Consider the following 20,024-nt stretch of genomic DNA (forward strand, 5'->3'; position numbering starts at 1 on the left):
ACTTTGGCACATTACCTGCCGGTGGGCCCCTTCCTACATATTCCCCTTTTCTCACCCTGGCCTACGTTTCCTACCTGATTGAGTTGTTTGTTTTTTAAGGTGCTGGTTTTGACCTTTAAAGCCCTTTGTGGCTTAGGGCCCTCATATTTACGGGACCGCCTCTCCTGGTATGCCCCGCAGAGGACCTTAAGGTCCATGAATAACCAAAGTTTAGAGGTCCTGGGCCCCAAGGAAGTCACACTATCCTCCACCAGGGCCAGGGTCTTCTCAGTGATGGCTCCAACCTGGTGGAATGCTCTGTCCCATGAGACTAGGGCCCTGCAGGATTTAACTTCCTTCTGCAGGGCCTGTAAGACAGAGCTATTCCGCCTAGCTTTCAATTTGAACTTAGCCTGAATTTTTATTCCCCTTCTCTTCCCTCCCCCTCCCCTTTTTATGAAGATTACCCGCTCTGGGATCCCACAGCTAATTCTCCCCTGGTCTCCTCACTGGCCCCAATAGGACTAATTTAGCCAGCTAGCCTTGGTGATCACCTAATGTTTATTGGGTGGATTTTCCCCTAAATTGATTTTAGAACTTTGAATTGATTGTTATCCATGCTTTTATACTGCATTTTATGCTTTTTTTGTTGTATCACAATTAAGTGTTTTAAATTTGTTGTTAGCCACCCAGAGCCTGGTTTTCTGAACCGGGAAGGGCGGGGTATAAATAAAAAAATTATTATTATTATTATTATTATTATTATTATTATTATTATTATTATTTTTAAAAACACCCCTACCTCCTTGTGAACCAGGCAGCTTCCCTCCTTTATTTTTAAACTTCTTATCACTTGACAACAGCAGAGCCCTCATTGCTGTGGTTCTCTGGCTACCCTCTTGGTTTCCCCATGGCACACTGGCCCAATGCACTGTGGGAGAATTATACACTGTGTGGAAACCAAGATGGCAGCCGTAGAGCATCTGCTGGCAAGCAGCAAAATGTTTAAAATAGAGGGATTGGCTTTGAAGCGGTCTGAAATTTCAGCAGGTGAGAGGGAGGGGCTATAGGTCTTGATGGCTACTGGGGCAACAGTATTTTTCTCCCTTTCCATCTTGCATTTGTTTTATTTTCTTCCTTTCCCTTTAATTTACCATTTACTTTATGCCTCCTCTGTGTTGTTTTATATAATAATGTCTCTGGTATAAGGAGAGCAGAATAAGCTAACTGTGAAGGAGAAGGTTGGCTTTGCAAGAGGGAGGCAATTTGAAAGGAATCCTGTAGTTAAATTTTGATGAAAATTTTGAAAATATTCTGAAATAAAATGTTGTATTCATATAAAGTTTATATGAATTTGGTTCTTTGTTGCATTAACAAAGTGTGAGGATGCATATGTGAGTAGAAGCTGAACCTTTTAGATCAAGGTTAATAAAATAAATATGGAAAAGAACTTTGTTATAAAAATAATAATAGTAACTTTGTTACTATTCAGTATCACTCCCTTTGGGCAAGTATTCACCAGACTATAACTTGTGAATCTCCACATATGGGGCTTTATCCTATGTTGAAACTTCAGCTCTAAGTCTCAATAACATCGTTATGAAATCATTGACTAAACTTCCTAGTTACCTGTTTTTTACAGACATTGTGCCTAAAATGGAAAAAAATGAAGATTTTGCACTTCTTGTGACGGTCTCACCTGATCTTGATTCAGCGTCGGTACGTAACCTTAAAACTTACAAATATTCTTGCAGAGATTTGTTTTTATAGAAATTGTATACTCTCAAACCTGATAGATAGTGCTTATAGCATTTTGTTAAACTAATGAACACTGAGCTTAAATTTAGAACAATGGCCAGGAGCCCAAAACTTACTCAGGGACTTGGTCATGCCCAGAGAGATTTTTAAGTAGATCCCCATGCCATATCAGCAACTGATATAAGCAGTGTTGTGTCCATAAAGGTAAAGGTAAAGGTACCCCTGCCCGTACGGGCCAGTCGTGTCCGACTCTAGGGTTGTGCGCCCATCTCACTTAAGAGGCCGGGGGCCAGCGCTGTCCGGAGACACTTCCGGGTCACGTGGCCAGCGTGACGAAGCTGCTCTGGCGAGCCAGCACTAGCGCAGCACATGGAAACGCAGTTTACCTTCCCGCTATAAAGCGGTACCTATTTATCTACTTGCACTTAGGGGTGCTTTCGAACTGCTAGGTGGGCAGGAGCTGGGGCCGAAAGACGGGAGCTCACCCCGTTGCGGGGATTCGAACCGCCGACCATGCGATCGGCAAGCTCTAGGCGCTGAGGTTTTACCCACAGCGCCACCCGCGTCCCAGTTGTGTCCATAAAGGTCAATTAACATTATTATTATTATTAAAAAAATGTTCACTTAGTTACAAAAGTGGCTTGCCCTACCTTTTTTGGGTGTGTGTCCACGTGCTATTTTGAGAAATGTAAAACCAAGCCACCTGGTGCAAGAAACTAGTCCTGTTCTTGGTATCCTACCCAATATTAGTCATGATGTTATATGCTTAAATACAGTGGCTTTCTTAAGTGAGGCTATTTCTGTTCTCTAAAGTCTTTTTCACTTTTAACACTAAGACAAGCTTGCTGATGCACAGAAAAAACCCACAAAGCTGCTTCACTCCTTCCTCTTTCCTGTTGCTGCTGCACTATTGGGAGTTAAGTCATGGTTTGGCTTAGTGTTATGTGCAAACCCGGGTTTCTGGTTTGTCTTGCTCCAAAGAAACCATGACCAAGGTTTGTTCTTGGTTTAGAGTGCTTTTTATAATATAAAGGATCGCTAACATTGAAGAAAAAAATCTGTAAATGTAGCATCTATATTGAGCTTGCAGTCTTTAATACTGTGCCATCAAACATTTAAAGGTAAAGGTAAAGGTACCCCTGCCCGTACAGGCCAGTCTTGCCAGACTCTAGGGTTGTGCGCTCATCTCACTCTAGAGGCCGGGAGCCAGCGCTGTCCGCAGACACTTCCAGGTCACGTGGCCAGCGTGACAAGCTGTATCTGGCGAGCCAGCGCAGCACACGGAAACGCCGTTTACCTTCCCGCTGGTAAGCGGTCCCTATTTATCTATTTGCACCCGGGGGTACTTTCAAACTCCTAGGTTGGCAGGCGCTGGGACTGAACGATGGGAGCGCACCCCGCTGCGGGGATTCGAACCGCCGACCTTTCGATCGGCAAGTCCTAGGCGCTGAGGCTTTAACCCACAGCGCCACCCGTGTCCCTATCAAACATTTACCCAATAACTACAATTAGTATTATCAAACATTTACCCAATAACTAATACTAATTGTACACATCCTTAATAATTAGACTTAATAGTAAATTATATAAGAAATTCATAACAGATCGTCAGAATGTTTTTATTGTACCTTATGCAAACCTTGCCAATATCAATTGAATGTAGCCATAGCAAACCCCATAAGGATCATGTGTATTGGATCTGCTCCTGTAGCACATTTGGGCCACTCAAGCCAGTGCAACCTGCATCAGGATTCTGCTTTGTTAAGTTGCAATAAGCAGTAGGCAAGTCTTAATTTGAAAACGTTTGTACAGAGAAAATAAATTTTGAAATGAAATGTTAACTTATTCTTTTAGAAATCTTGCACTACTGTACAGCTACAGAAGGATGAATGAAATCCTGTGCTTCATTGCTATTGTTGGCATGGTGCTCAGTTGATGAATGATGACAGCCTAAACCACAGTAAAAAGAAACTGGCTCTCTATACCAAACTATGTTCATGTACCACCCATCACATGTTTATTTGATGCTAGTTGCTGCTTGCTCCAAAAGCTCAACTCAGCATCCTGTTCCCGCCAAGAGCTGTCAATCAAATGTTAATCCACCACTGTTTGCCTCCAACTGTAAATGAACATTGGCTATACTCAGGCATCCTGGCAAACCATGGTTTGAGCTAACTATATTTTAGAACACAAAGGCAAGCCCTGGCTTAAAGCCACTTTTCTGCTTTCCTTTTCTGCTCTTTTGGCATTTGGCTTCATAATTTTATTCTCATCTCCATGGTGGCAGAGTAATTGATTTAACTGTGGCTTCTTAATATCTTGGAAGATAAACTCCTGTAAAACAGAAAAGATTGGAATATGTTGGTTTAACTGTGTGTACAGAAAAATATTGCCTTTTGTTTCCTCTTTTTATATACTACTTTAAGCAAAGATTTTGAAAAAAAATATTTGGGTGAGATCCAAGACATTAGCAAAAGACATTTGATATGCACAAACGTATCTGTCAAATAGAGTAATAGTCACAAGCATATAACATCCATTGGATTTGGCTGTTTTACTATACTGAGAACACAGCTCCAGTGAGTTGAATGGCTGAGTGATTGGGCTGCCGTAAATATTACCCAATACAGTGGTGCCCCGCAAGACGAACGCCTCGCAAGACAAAAAACCCGCTAGACGAAAGGGTTTTTCCGTTTTGGAGGCGCTTCGCAAAACGAATTTCCCTATGGGCTTGCTTCGCAAGAAGAAAGCCCATAGGGAAATCTCCGGGGACTTCTTTTAAATGCTGGTGGTGGGGAGCAAAGCCTTCCCCCCCCCTCCGGCCTTCAGAAGAGGTCCAGGCAGGCCGGCAGGGGCCGAAAGGTTTTGCTCCCCACCGCCAGCATTTTAAAAGCAGTCCGGGATAGCAGGGAAGCGCTTCCCGCTGTCCCGGACGGCTTTTGAAGGCAGGCGGGGGGGAGCAAAGACTTTTGCCCCCCGCCCGCCTTCAGAAGAGGTCCTGGACCTCTTCTGAAGGCCGGCGGGGGGCAAAAGTCTTTGCTCCCCCCTGCCTGCCTTCCCAGGAGAGCAGAGAAATGCAGCGCGTCTCTCCGCTGTCCCGGACGGCTTTTGAAGGCAGGTGGGGGGGAGCAAAGACTTTTGCCCCCCGCCGGCCTTCAGAAGAGGTCCAGGACCTCTTCTGAAGGCTGGCGGGGGGCAAAAGTCTTTGTCCCCCCTGCCTGCCTTCCCGGGGGCTTTTAAATCGCCCCGGGACAGCGGAGAATTCCTCCGCTGTCCCGGGGCGATTTTAAAATGCTGGCGGGCGGCAGCGCTGCCGCCCGCCAGCATTTTAAGATCGCCCCGGACAGCGGAGAAGTCTCCACTGTCCCGGGAAGGCAGGTGGGGGGGGAAGCAAAGACTTTCGCCCCCCGCCGGCCTTCAGAAGAGGTCGGGGGACAGACTGTCTCCAGACCTGGTCTGAAGGCGGTTTCCATAGGAACGCATTGATTGATTTTCAGTGCATTCCTATGGGAAACCGTGCTTCGCAAGACGAAAAACTCGCAAGACGAAAAGACTTGCGGAACGAATTAATTTCGTCTTGCGAGGCACCACTGTATTTTTGTGCATCTTAATTCTTTTATTATTGTTTTAAGATCTCTACAGTAAGTTGAAATCTAGCCATACAATATGTTCATTCCTGTGTGATACTGATTTTGCTGTTTCTGTGTGTTTTTTCTTCTTCACAGCAAGCCATTGAGAGTGAAGTAAAAGCAGAGGAGGTTCCTTCTGTGACAGTAAAGGTATTGTGCTTGTTGGGACTTTAAGACCAAGTATAACACTTAAAAGATTCAAACCATTTTTTTTATATTTAGAGGGGTGGTTCTAGAAAATATATAAAAGTGACTGAGATTTTGGTGATTTACATTGCTTGTGATATGCATTAAAGAAATAAAAATTAGATGTATACAGTGCTTTTTTTCTGGGGGTACGCAGGGGTACGCATACCCCTGAACATTTTGTGAATCTTTGTACTTTTGTCCATTTACTGTATTTATTTTTCCCAATTTGAACTATAAAATGGTGGTTTTCTTGAGTCAAAATGAGAGTACCCCTAAACATTTTGTAGAAAAAAAGCACTGGATGTATACATCATGGGTCTGTGTGTTATGGGGAAAGCTAAGAGAAATGCCTTCTGGAACTATGGAGAGGATTATGTTTAACAATCATAAACATTATCTATGGTCTTGGAAGTGAGCCTCTCTAGGAAGATGCTATCTTCTTGAACCAGGACTGACTCACAGGTTGTCATCGTTTGGATGCTTGCTGAGTTCCATACCCCATCAAAAGCTCAGTATGAACTCCCAGACCCACCTGGCTCCACTTTCTCCTCCTCCACTGTTGCATGTTCAGCTATCCTATTCAAGCATGCAAACAGTGACAGATGCAAGGAGAAGAAACAGCCTCTTCACTTTGCCTCGACCTCTCTCTTTTTGAGCAGTGGGGACGATTTATCTGTAGAGAGAGTGAGAGTATACGGTAATCTTCTGTCTTCAAAAGTGAGCATAATGATTTTCAGAGAAATAATCTTTGTTGACAATTATTGTTTCATCGTAAAATACTGCAGCCAATTTATTTGCATTTCATACATGCTTTCATGGGCTTCCAACTGAGGTTCATGAGACTTGGTCCCAAATGTATATTGGATGACAATTGCTGACATTGTGGTCTGCTGGTCAAATAAAAAACTTGGTCTCCAGCTTATGAGTTTATAAATACAATCATAATATTGCTAACACACACACACACACACACACACACACACACACACACAATGTTTTATCTATAATAATAATAATTTATTATTTATACCCCACCCAGTGGTCTGTTAAACATTAGAAGCTTCCCTAAAGAGGGCTGCCTTCAGATCTAAGTACTCTAATGATGGTGGAAGCAGAAAAATCCTGCACTAGGTTGAATACCATATTGGCCTGAATATAAGCTGCACTTCCCCCCTCATGTCTGACCGTGAAAAGTTAAAGTGCAGCTTATATTCACGATCTTATGGTAAGCAGATGGTAAGCGCAGGGCAAACAATGCTAGGAGCATGATGAAGTGGCGCCCACCCTGCATGTAGTCTCCTGCCCTCTTCCCCAAGGCCGGGAAGGGAGAGAGCGAGGAAGGGGAAAGGCTGCCAGCAACACAGTATGGTTCTCCCCCCCCCCCCCCCGGCAACCCAGTATGCAGCCAGGAGCGGCTTATATTCTGGTATTTTTTCTTTTTCTCTCTCCCCCCCCCCTTCCAATTTTAAAGGTGCGGCTTATATTTGGGTGAGGCTTATATTCGGGCCAATACGGTATATACATATATACGTATATATATATATATACCTATATGCATATATGTTCTTTCTTATTTTATGTTCTTTTTTATTGAAACATCAGGACACTAGCAACAACACAAAAAAGAAAAGAAAAATAACAAAACAAAAACAATATACAGCAATAAAAAGAAATTAGAAAATAGATATTGACAATAAAAGTTACAACCAACGCATCCTTAACATTTACACCACATAAATACATATAACATAATATTTTGACTTCCTTCACCCTGATATCAGCTTTTTAATTTATTTCTTTTCAACTCTATATGCATATATGTTCACTACAATGGAATTAAAGGATGTTTAGTGAATATTTTTGTTTCATAGATTTATGGCAGTGGGAGTGGGAATTTCCCAGTGGAGCATAATATTCCAATTGCATTCTATTCATTAAAAACTCATTTTCTTGTACGTAATTCTTTGGAAGATCTCCAACTGATAAAAAGTACAAAATAATAGCACTTCAAAAGTTGTTACTAATTTACTGTTCCCTTTTCAGTTGCAATGTGTTCTAATTCACCTGGTATTTCCATAAATGCCTTTCTAATTTTTACTTCTAACAGATCACTGTGGAGGGCAAACAGCCGACACTTGCAAAATTATCAGTATGTGTTCAACCTCCTTTAGCTTTGACCCATGACAAATTCACCTTGAAATTAGGTAAATGTTCCAGCTTTGATCTATGGTTATTTCTCTTTTTTGTCCATTGCCTATCAAACTACTGGTACTTTTTTGTCCATTGCCTATCAAACTACTGGTACTACTGGTATTCATTAACACTGTACTCTTTTTCTGAGACAGGTCCCATTATAATATATAATTCCATTATATCAGTAATGGAAATTCTTAGAAATGTTTCTAAGAGGATACTAGGACAACACCAAGGCCCACCTGCCACTGGCTAATATATATTTAAAATAATAGAACAAGTAAGTAGTCTAGAATGAAGCCTGCCCTGTTCTGTATTCTGTGTTTTCTGTATTACTTGATTTGAGCATCAGGCATTCTTAAATACTTGACTGCACCTCACTTGTTGTCCTAGTGCTTCCTCAGAAACACCCTTCCCGCGAGGACAGTGGTCACTCCCCTACACCAGAGAGCCAGGCTTTGGGCTTGAGAGAGAGAATGAATGAAACTTTATTTGCGTCAGCTGTCGGCCATAGTAACAAAAAAAATTGCGATATACACAGAACGAAATAAATATTCCATTATATAAAACACAGTTTAGGGTCCTGAATCAGCAGTCAAATAATGGACCTTATTCTAATTGTCCCAACCTTTGCTTTGGGCTTGTATTGCCCAGTTCACAAGATTAATTACTTTTGAAACTTGGTAAGACTTTCAAAAGCAGTTTATGATATGGCCCTGGGTCTTAAACAGAGCAAAAGACTCATATTAGATATTCCTACACCCTTGAGTCACCTAAAGTATCTCTTTGGAATGAGGGTAATAGTGAACGGCCCGAACACAAGTAGCAAAGAACTGGAAAGGGGAAAATGTTCCGACTATAATGGATTGGCAGAATAAATTACAAGAATATGTGGAAATGGCACAATTGACCAACAGCCTAAGGGGCAGTTCAAGACAAGAATTTGCACAAAAATGGGATATAAGAGATATGTACCAAAATACACCAGTACAAAATATGTACAAAAATATATCAGTGGTTTTTCGTCTATGGCAGCATTCGATTGACCTTGGATAAAGAAATATATGAGAAATAAGAGCAACGGTACAAATTGCTGTAAGAATGTATTAGGGAATATATAAAGAATATATTAATAATGGCAGGTACATTCACTATTAGGGGACTCGGGTGGCGCTGTGGGTTAAACTACAGAGCCTAGGACTTGCCGATCAGAAGGTCGGCGGTTCAAATCCCTGCGACGGGGTGAGCTCCCGTTGTTCGGTCCCTGCTCCTGCCAACCTAGCAGTTCGAAAGCACATCAAAGTGCAAGTAGATAAATAGGTACTGCTCTGGCGGGAAGGTAAACGGCGTTTCCGTGTGCTGCTCTGGTTCTCCAGAAGCGGCTTAGTCATGCTGGCCACACGACCCGGAAGCTGTACGCCGGCTCCCTCGGCCAATAAAGTGAGATGAGCGCCACAACCCCAGAGTCGGTCACGACTGGACCTAATGGTCAGGGGTCCCTTTAACTTTACCTTTACATTCACTATTAGAATAAAATCATACAACAGGAATTGACAGAAAGTCCAAAGTCTTTATGATATTTTTTGTCAATAATCTTTGCCAATAATCTTTGTTACTGTAATAATCACATAAAGAGTAGCATAAATACAGCTGAAGCTTAAGGTTCATAATTATGTAAGAAAAGATAAGTGTGTGTGTGTATATATATATATATAGTGTACATGATTGAAATTGTAAAACTATTAATAAAGCTTGTTACATGTTTTAAAGGGAAAAAAAAGAAATATGTAGGTCAATTCTGTGTAGATTGCTAGCAGAAGTTTGCAGTCCAAATATTGTCCTTTTGCTTGGAAACTTCCTACTTTGTACAGTAGTTTCATAGCAGCTCAGAGTACTTTTAGGAAATGCTGCCAGGATAGAAATGTCGCTCAGAAACTCCCTTTGGCTAGTGAGCTAATTTTCAAATAACACAGAAACTTCATGATGTACCTCGGGCCATTCCAGCGATAACACCCAATTTGTTCATAGCTTCATGTATGTTTGATGTTAATTTCTTAGCGGCATCACAGGATTTTGTCATAGGTATTTTGCCTGTAGTACCAGAACTGAAAGTTTTGTGCAAAAGTGTTTTTAAATTGAGTTTCATTACTTTACTTAAGCGGATTGTACTGCCTTTCATATGGTTTCACAAGGTGGTGTGCAAACAGGAAAAAGATTAAATGAGTCAACTGTCAATAAAAACGACACAGCAGTGACCTTAGCAATTTTGCCAAAGAATTCTGCAAAACTGCAAGTCGTGTATTGATATCCGGCAAAAAGACTATGTTGTATAGTTCTAGATATATCCTTTGAGGGACATAATTGTAGAAGATAAGCTTGGGATACTTGTAAATCCATAGATCAAATTATCCAGGAGGCCAGAAAACTAATGTACTAGAATTAGATGGCTCAAGAGGCTGATTGCTAGGCTTCTATGGTCTTTCTGTGGGAATTATGAAATTAAGAATTTTAAATATGTATTGTTTATAGATGGATAGCACTGCATGTACTTTTGGGAGGTAACGAATAATAATCTATGATTCAATTAATATTTCCTTAGAAATGGTTTTGTAGAGTTACACAAAGTCTTCCCCCCAGTTGACGTTTTCGTCTTTATCTGTGTTTACAGAGTCATCTGTATCTAAAACAGTGGTACTCTCTGCCTTTCTAAAGGGGAATATCTCACCAGCAGATCTGGAAGGTACTGCTCTAGCTTCATATAACACAGCAACAGGTAAATATTCTGAAAATTTGAATAAACGGGGAGGGGCGGCAGTGACTGTTTAAGTTTATAACTGTGATTATTAAACTTGCATTTCAAAATACATTATTCTGTGTAACACCATTAATTTGTCTTCGTGTGTTTGTAGAGGCAACTGTTATTAGCTTCCACCTACAACTGAAGTATCAATTTTCTTCATACCTGAACTGGAAAAGACCACCTTTAAGGGTTAGAAGTTAATTACACCTTTAGCACTTTCGATGAAAGTGGAGCAATCCAGAAATAAGTTTTATCAATATTGTGGTTCACTCCTGCATAGAACCAGAGGGTTAAACAGTTGTGAAGTCTGGTTATTCCCTTATGCTGCACTGCATTTTGGCTCAGCAATAGCACTTAAGACGTTTTGGAAGCGAAGCATTCCTCAGACAACAATGAAGCCACTGTATTAAAATTATCTGCTTATTTCACAATGTTTATTTCAGCTGTACTCTGGGAGATGGTGCTCTAACACATGTTGTTACCCATAAAAGGAAGTTTTGCTAATCACGTTCTGTGACCGATGTGAAAATTATCTGTTAGTTTAAGGAGAATCACTCTGCTAAGTGCAGAGCTAAGGCACAAACTTGAAACACGAGGAAGTTACACCTTCTTTATAATGATATATTTTTGCCATTTTAAGCAAAGCTGCATGGTGATATGAGATAATAAATTATCGTTGTGGCTTTTACAACACTTGTCTAAAAACCAAAATAGGTGCACTTCATAATTAAAACATCATGCAAAGTGGGCATCCACTCACACAGAGGGGCCTTTCCTGTCTTCTTTTCCTTCCCTCTACAGTCCCCTGTGTACCTCAAAAATCTGTTCCAGAGAATTGGCAGACCCTTTGGAGCAGATCTAGGGGGCATGAGGGGAGGGCTGGAGAGGAGAAATGTTGCACAAGCAGACTGAGGTTATTGGCTATTAACATTAAGATTGCTGCAATCAACATTTTGAGAATAGGAAACTGAAAATAAGCTGTCTACTTCTGTAATAAACATTGTGTCTAAAAAATGATGTCAGATAATGAATATTTTATGAAACTGATCATGGAGAGCACTATTATTTTTGTTGCCACACATCTCGGAAATAAGACCAGGTTTGTAAAATGTCTATCTCTGACCTTTAGCCACCAGATAAAATAGAGATAGTAGAGCAGAGTTTGGCAACCTAAGGCCTATGGGCTGGAAGGGGTCCATGAGGGTCGCTTAACCGGCCCATGAGCTGCCCCCAAATTGGGCCGACCACTTGGTGAGTCCCCATGTGCTGTGCTAAACCGGTGTGGTGCGGTGCAGGGACTCTCTTCCGTGGCTCCAGAAATCATTTCTGCACATGCGCAGATGCCGGAAATCGTGTCTGTTCATGTCCTCGGCACCAGAAATCGCTTCTGTGGAAGCCCAGACGCCAGAAAACGCTTCTGCGCAGGCTCAATTTTGGGCGTCTGGGCATGCGCAGAAGCGATTTCCAGCGCCGCGGACATGTGCAGACGCGATTGCTGGTGTTGCGCTGTGCCGGTCTGGCCCACGGAGGATCTCTGCGGGAGTGATCAGGCCCGTGCCCAGTAAGCCTTGCCGACCCCTATAGTAGAGTATAGGCTGGCCCCCATTTACGTGCTTTCAATATGTGTGCATTGTGCTGAACCTGGCAGTGACCGGAAACATTATAAAGACATCACTGAAATGTCGCTAAAAGGGTGGAGTGGGGGCAGGGGGAGCATAACAGGGTGTTTGCAGGCTTTTCCGGTGGGTTTCAATTATACGCAATTTCACTGGCTCACGCAGAGCCTCGGAACGTAACCCTGACATACACGGGGGGCTGCCTGTAGCAAAAATGATTTGATCCCTATACTGCTTTAGGTACCATCCCTCATTTGCCAGTCTCTAGTTAGACACCTAGAATACCAATTGTTCACAAGCTATAGAGGGCAGTCACATGGTGACCTTTCTGGGTCGCAGGCATGCCATTGGTAGTACAGACAGAATCATTAATAAACCAAGATAAATTAAGATATCTCACCAACATGCCATAAAACATTCCCCCCCCCCTTCAGGTAGCCCTTTAACTAACGCTTCTGGATATTTCAGTGGGACCTGCACTGTTGTGTTTGGTTCTTAACTTCTCTTCCTCCTGGCATGGGTTCTCCATAGTCCTCTTCCTTGCTCTTTGCTTTCCTTCATCATATTCTCAGCTTTCTGTCCAACATCTTATGTTACATGTTTCTTAGAGGTGGTGGAGGAGCAACATAGCCTACATCTTACTTATGGAAGCTAGTCTTCTCTTTCATTCTCAATTATTAGATTTTTGTTGAATTTCTGTTATTAGTTGTATTTTGTTCTTTTCTTTCTCTTTTGCTTTCGCTGATGTTATGGTAGATCTCAACCCAGAGGGTAAGTGAATTATAGGCTGAATCAAAATCAAAATTAGTGATAGTTGTTATTTTAAAGTAAAAATGTATATATGTGAGCTGCTGGTTGGCCCTTTAGAAGTGACTTCAAAAATACTTTGATGATACTCTGTTCCACTACAGATGCCAATTAGCTTAGCAACACTAAGATGGCTCTGTTACCAAATACCATTGTTGTAACTTTAATTTGTACATTCAAATTTCAATTGAATTTTCTGATTCCTCCCCCTCTTCATTTCATGACATTTGACACCACTGTTTATATATGCCTGTGAACTGCTACTGAAATAAGGAGCTACTAGAATCCTTATTGTGTTTGCTGGCATAAGTAACCCAAATGTTAACTCTACTTTGATTTTAATTTCCTTTAGGGATAGTGAAGCCATTTAATTATTCATACACAAATATAATAAAATCCAGGTTAGCCTGTAATTGTCAATTAGAAGTGTGATAACTTGTGGACTTTCATTGTTTTGTGTCAGTGCAAATGTAGCATTGGATCAAGGGATGCAATAGTGTCAAAATGTATCACTTTACTTTCAATTATATAGTTGAATGGTTGCCACTCGCAGGAAATAATATGACCCCACTGCCTTGGTGACCCATGTTCTAGGGGAAAAACAGATTTTATTCCTCTCTGAATGGTCTGGACCATTGCAGTCTATTTACTTTGTCCCATTGAAGTCAATGGGAGCTACTAAACCTGTTCTTATTTGCTTAGTCTTTCATGCTACAACTTGATGGAACCCAGGAACTGGCTTGCTTGCTTGTACGTGTGTGTGCTTATATTTTTACATAGTTCTGGTACAGTTATCCAACTAATGAAATTCCAATGAAAATGATTTATTGGTTATTGATCATTACATATTTTACTTTTTATTGATATTTTACAATCTGCATGAATGATTTTGTTTGTTTTTGTATCTGACTGCTGATGAAAATTAACAAACCAAAATAAGAGTTATTTGAGAAAAATTACTGAACTCCTCTGCAAAGTTATTCGGATGCTCAGCATAATGTTAAGAAATTGCTGTGTATTTTGAGGTCAGAAGATTAATATTTAAGAAAATATCTGTTGCAATCTTGCTTCATTATTAAAGATAGAGGTTGTTTTAATATTTGGGGTTTTTGTTATTGCATTTTTTTTCTTGTTGCAGATTTTCATTTATATGATATGTTATCATCCTGCAGATTTTTTATTTTCAGTAGCTGCCCTAAGCAAAGTCTTATACCTAATCTCAGTATATTTAGACTTAACAATTACAAGACACACATTATTTGTTTCAGGTGCACCAAGAGTTTCCCAGTGCAAATTTCGATTACCGTTGCGGTTAGTTTGCTCTCCAGCTCATCCTTCAAAGACAGCAAGCCAGAAGTTAACTATTGATACCAACAAGCCTCCAGTCAGCCTTGTTACCCTTTTCCCAGGTAGAACTTCAGTTAAGGACACACTTCTGACATGATTGATTTACCTAGAATGCTTGAGTAATGAGCTTAAATGGAAGAAACATTTTGACTGTATCTGGATTGGTTTCTCAATGTCGTTTGTACATTTAGAATTTTGTCAAAACCCACTTAAGTTTTGCTAGCTTTATTATTAAGTTGTTTTACCACATGGAAGGTTTTTATGTGAAATTCTCATCACACAGTATCCAAATGAAATACATTGATATATTTTGCTTCTAATATATGCACCATTTAAACAGCTATATGCCGGTCAATTTGGTTTGCTGTGGATATGATGTTATCACATGGGAATCCAATCCATTGTATAGAGTTTATGGTCTTGGTTAGATGCAATTTATATAACAGCAGATAGTTGTAAAGCCAGCATGAATGTTTATATCTGATAGATAAAAGGACTTTGTGGTCCAGTGACATAATGTATGAGAAACAATGCATTGGCACATTCTCACCCAAAATTATTTACAATATGAAGTCTATTGTAAACCTGAAATCTAAGTAGATTTATGGGTGTAGTGTTAACGGCATGGACAAATTGTGTAAATTATACATTTCATTTCATTTTATTTCAGACTTTGCTGATCAGGCTGATGAAGACCAGCTAAATGCTTTAGGATTTCAATTATTAGGTGGCTCCCGAGTCACATTACTTGCTTCAAAAACATTGCGTAAGTATCTTGTTGAACTGAAGTTATGGATGAGATCTTCACATGATAGAGTTTGTGCAATACTTTTGTCCACAGTGTGACAGGGGTGGGTGTTAACAGTAAATCACATGGAATAAGCAAAGTTAACTCTTTGTTCGAAGATAAAAGTTCTGCTCACAAGTGCCAGGCCTAATGAGCACAGCAACTCTTGTCCCTATGAGGCAGTTGTGGAGACTAAAGGTCCCCAGCTTCCCACAGTTGCATAGGTCTCCCCATCCCCCCTGGTCTTCCTCAAGCTATTGGGCGCCATTGGCATACTTGTCTTTGCTCCTCCCTCTTCATACCTCTTTGGTTCTGGAGGACCAGGAGGAGGGGAGCTTGTCGCAGCATTAGGGGGAGACACCCTGCCTTCTTCAACAGCCTGACTCATCTCTGCCTCTTGGCCTCCCTCCTCTCTTGCTTCAACTTCCGATTCTGATTCAGGACTTCTTTCTGCCACAGATGGTCCCTGTTCACTAAATCCTGTTCAGCTTTTCAGTTATTGGCTTCTGAGGATGTTGGTAAGAAGCTTGGTTCAGCTGGCTGAGCACTTGTATGCTAGGCTTTTGTCCTTCATGGCTTGTTAAATCTAGTAGGGAAGCAATATCAGGCTGGGTCCAGGAGCTTGTAATTGTGTCACTGAGAAATTGGTTACAGCTTTTTTTAAAAAAAAGAAGAAGCCAGAATTCAACAAACCTGAAGAAGCATTATTATTAATCAGTGGGATTTGGCCACTGTTTCATGACTGAATTCCAACTATTTTGTTCCTCCTTCTCTTTCCCTTCTCTCATTCCTGCCTTTGTTGTTGTTGTTGTTGAATTTATATGCCACTTTTCCTCCATTTGGTGGGCCTCAAAGCAGTCAACAGAAAATAAAAAAGCAAAACTAAAACAAAACGTACAAATTAACAAGTCATTACCGGTAATAAAACCGTAGAACATCCATAATAAAGCAAGAATCGGAAACCTTGCTTGATTGTCTGTTTCAAAATATGAAATATATGCTTTTGTAAGACAATACATTCAAAATCCTTGTGGTGTACTGTTAATTAGTATTTGAAACTAGGGTTTGAAGTTTGTTTTTAATCTGTGGTCTATGTAAACCAGTTTAAAGTGTGCAGATTGAGACCTCAGGAGCAGCTGGTGCCGTGGGATGGTGCCGTGTTGCTGCCATCCTGACATTGGCCTCTTTGCTACTTACTGGGATGGTGTCAGGACTGTGTGGGTGCACCAGTGGAACCAATCCTGTAGTTCTGAGCCTCGGGCCTTTCAGCTCGTTGTTTAGATTCTAGAATGCTGTGAAGAATTATCTAAGTTTGGTGGCATGAGCTTTCCTCTATTCGCACGGATGTCGAGAATTCTTAAGCTGTAAAAGACCTTAATATCTTTCACCATAAATCCTGTGATGGGAAACATCTGGACAAGTAGTTATTCAGTGACTCTCATGGTATCAATTAGTTTACTTTTTGCAGGCTTCATTTTTGTTTGTGTTTGGTTGTGTGAACATTCTTTGAGTGTTGTATGATAATTTTTAATATTTGTTTGACAGTAAAAAAATTTAAACAGTTGAAGTAACTGGAACATTCCATAACAAAGATCTGAGAAAACTTGTAATTTTTTTTGTAAATAGTTTTACGTGTGAGCTAAAATTAGAATTGGTTATTTGGATTCTTGTTTTACAGAATTGGTAGCTTAAATGATATACATGTGCAAACAAGATCTCAGCTGATTTCAATAAGTGTTCATTTATTAATGAAAGGAAAAGAAGCTTTAAGTATCCCACCAGAGGCATTGGCTAGCTGAAGTGTATTGTAACCTTTTAGCTTGAACAGGGAGTTTTATCTTCCCATCTTTTCTCCCACTAATAATTTTCTTTTCCATTTGGGTTTGTTTATTTATAGACCTGGCTTGATGCTTGCTATCTCAGTATAAGCTTTCCCACAGTACAGATGCTTGAAGCATACCCTAGTGTTTGATGCAATAGTGTCTAGAAACTGCTGCACCATAAAACCTTTAATCTTACCCGTGTACCCATGCTTCTACTTTACTCTTTTACCAGCTGGGATTCTGCAAAGATTACTGTTGGGAGAATAATTTACATTTGACACTAAGTTCATAGTATTATAGAATTGGAAGGTACCTTGAGGTTGACCTAGTTCAACTCCCAAACCAGAAAGCAACTCTCATATTGAATGTAAATTTCCATGAGCAGATGGATAAAACTCAGTTATAACTTACAACTGTCTCAGAAATAATTATATCCCATGCCCATTAAGGCTTTTATGTGGCTTTTGGGTGAGAGATTGATTTCTACGCTCACAAGTTGCTTAACCGTGACAGAGATCCCAGGAGCTGACAACTTTTTGGTCTCTTGACACAGAAATAACTGTTTACTAAAATTCTTGAAAAAAATATGCCCCTTCATCCAACTTTCAATAAGTATTTCATTGCTGAGAATGGTGATTTATGGGGGCTTGTGGTATGCATAATATCCCATAGGTTCTTAAAAACAATTAGCTGTGCTCAGTATTGAGCGTGGTTTGGGCTTACGCAAACATGACTTAGAATGCTTGTCAACAGCTAGTGTGCCATCTGTCCTTCTGTATAAAATTTAATATTTAATATTTTGAGGGGAAAGCTGCTTTCCTCGAACATACCTGTTTTCATAATCTTAGAATTTAGACCTGTAAGTAACAGTTACTCTTTTGCTGTTTTCAGCAGAATTGTACAACTAAAGAACTCTGTTTCGTTTATATGCTATAGATTTTTTCATACTTTTCTTTCTCTTTGTAATAGATCAAATAAGCCATTAGTTTTATCCTACCATTCCACTTCAGTGGAGTCATCTGCTGTATTTTCCTGCTGGTCAATACAATTTTAAAACCGCTCATGACCTCTTTTTTTGCCTAAATTTGACTCAGGGACTAATTTTAGATGAGGGAAGATTTGTTCAAAATGTCTGGTCATTATTCCTAGATATATTTCTAGCATAATGAAAATAAGATGGTATGTTATCATTAACAAATGGTTTTCGGCTTTTAAAAGGACATGCTTTTATATGAAACCTGCCCATTTTCCTTGTGTACTGTAAATATAATTTGTCATTGTCCCATCTATGAAATGCATTTTCTGGGAAGTGTGCCAGTAGAAATGTTATACAATCTTGGATAACTAATCTTATGAATTGCTTAATAAGCAAAGTTTTAAGCCTCATCTTTTTTAAAAATAAAAAACTTGGCCAAACTTCTAAAAAGTAGAGCATTTTAAGTTTTTTTAAAATATCCCCTCCTCATTTCCACCCTTCCTTTTATTTTTCCTCACAACTGTTCTCTTACATATTTTGAAAAGATGACTATAAACATAGCATTTTCAGAATTAGTTTGAAACTACAGTACTATTGCTGTATACCTGGCCATTTCATTGGCTCATTTTTATTAAGGGATGATATGCGTGAAGCCTGCATCAACCACAAAACTTTTAACTTGCATGATATAAGATGCAGAATCCCACTCCTTGGTAGCTATGATGTTTTGCTCTTTAAGATGGATATGCACTTCAGAGTCCTTTCTCTATTAAGATCCCTTGTAGTCAAATGAGATTAGACTTTTACCTGGTCATAGAAAATTGCAGGGCATATTATTTTGATAGCTGAGATATGGAAAGACTTAATAAACGTTAGGTTTTAAAATCCTACCTTTGAGATCATCTGATGATTCTGAATGTGAGAATGCTCAATCCATTTCAGATAAATCACGTTTGTTTCAGAGTTATGGGTCCTTTTAGCTAAATGGAAAGCGAGAGCTGCCATTTTCCAATATGGTAGCATTTTTCCAAGCTGAATTTTTAAAGGGAATTTTCCATATTGTATCCTAGCTATCAACTGAGTATACCCTGAATTGTTCAGTTTTTAATTTCAAATGTCCTGGATGTAAAATTTTGCTACTTGTTCTGAACTATTGATGTTTTAGGGTCAATGCAAACAGGTCTCCTATCTTTTAACCATGATTGAGATTGGGAGAAACCTTTGGACACAGATGCCCCTTCCTCCTGCCTCTTCAAATTTATTGAACCATGAGCCATTGGTTATCATTAACATGAACCATTTTAAGTTGGAAATCAGAGCTTGAAATCCATGTGAACTAACAACTTCCAAAGAAGTGTTTTTGTTAGATAATAAATAAACGAATTAATTAAATTTTTATACCACCTTACATCCGAAGATCACAGAGCGGTTTACAATATAAAAATACAACAATGCACACCGTAATAACAAACAAAAACAATACCCCCCTAGTTTAAAAGGCCCCTTTTTTTAATTAGCCAAAGGACTGGGAGGAGAGGAATGTTTTTGCCTGGCGCCTATATCACAAAGAATCTTGTGGCACCTTAAAATTAGGAATTCTTATTGCAATAGGCTTTTGTAGGCTAGTATTCACTTCATCACATGCATTAACTATTGCCCTCTGTTGACAGGTGTGTGTGTGTGTGTGTGTGTGTGTGTGTGTGAGTGTGAAGTCACCCCTGAACAAAAATGATGGAATGGATTTGATGGGGAAGTACCCCTGGTTCGTGAAAAAACCCAATGCTTCTTTACCTGATTCCTGAAAGCACAAAATATTAAAGGAGGTTTCATTCTCTAGCTTGCTACTGGAGAATGTCCCCAGAATTTGGAGCAAGGAAGGAAGGCAGAATTGCCGCAGGCATCTCAATGTAATTGACAACAGTGAATTCCTTAAAGCATGTTTGTAATTGTGATAATTGTGACACAGAATTCCCACCATATTGCTGAAAAGTGATTAAATATTTAAATTGATGGAAGAGATGGGAAAAGGGGAACTATTCAACATGCTAAATTATGAACACAGAAAATTTTTTCACAGGTGAAATCTGGAAACACTATATTCATTAAACTAATAGTAATAA

The 20,024-nt window shown here is 39.8% G+C and overlaps 1 protein-coding gene across 5 annotated transcripts in view; it reads left to right on the forward strand.

Annotated features, from left to right (window-relative positions):
- BBS9 (Bardet-Biedl syndrome 9) overlaps positions 1-20,024 on the forward strand; it is a 229,613-nt gene that overhangs the window by 35,042 nt on the left and 174,547 nt on the right. For all 5 annotated transcript variants that reach the window (XM_083706267.1, XM_083706266.1, XM_083706264.1 and 2 more), the window contains exons 11-16: positions 1,622-1,698; positions 5,463-5,516; positions 7,663-7,759; positions 10,417-10,521; positions 14,240-14,380; positions 14,989-15,084. In XM_083706267.1, coding sequence (XP_083562393.1) covers positions 1,622-1,698; positions 5,463-5,516; positions 7,663-7,759; positions 10,417-10,521; positions 14,240-14,380; positions 14,989-15,084 — 570 coding nt within the window. The remainder of the gene's footprint in view (positions 1-1,621; positions 1,699-5,462; positions 5,517-7,662; positions 7,760-10,416; positions 10,522-14,239; positions 14,381-14,988; positions 15,085-20,024) is intronic.

This window comes from Podarcis gaigeae (genome assembly GCF_964106915.1).
Source record: "Podarcis gaigeae genome assembly, chromosome: 12".
In the NCBI taxonomy this organism is placed as follows: domain Eukaryota; kingdom Metazoa; phylum Chordata; class Lepidosauria; order Squamata; family Lacertidae; genus Podarcis; species Podarcis gaigeae.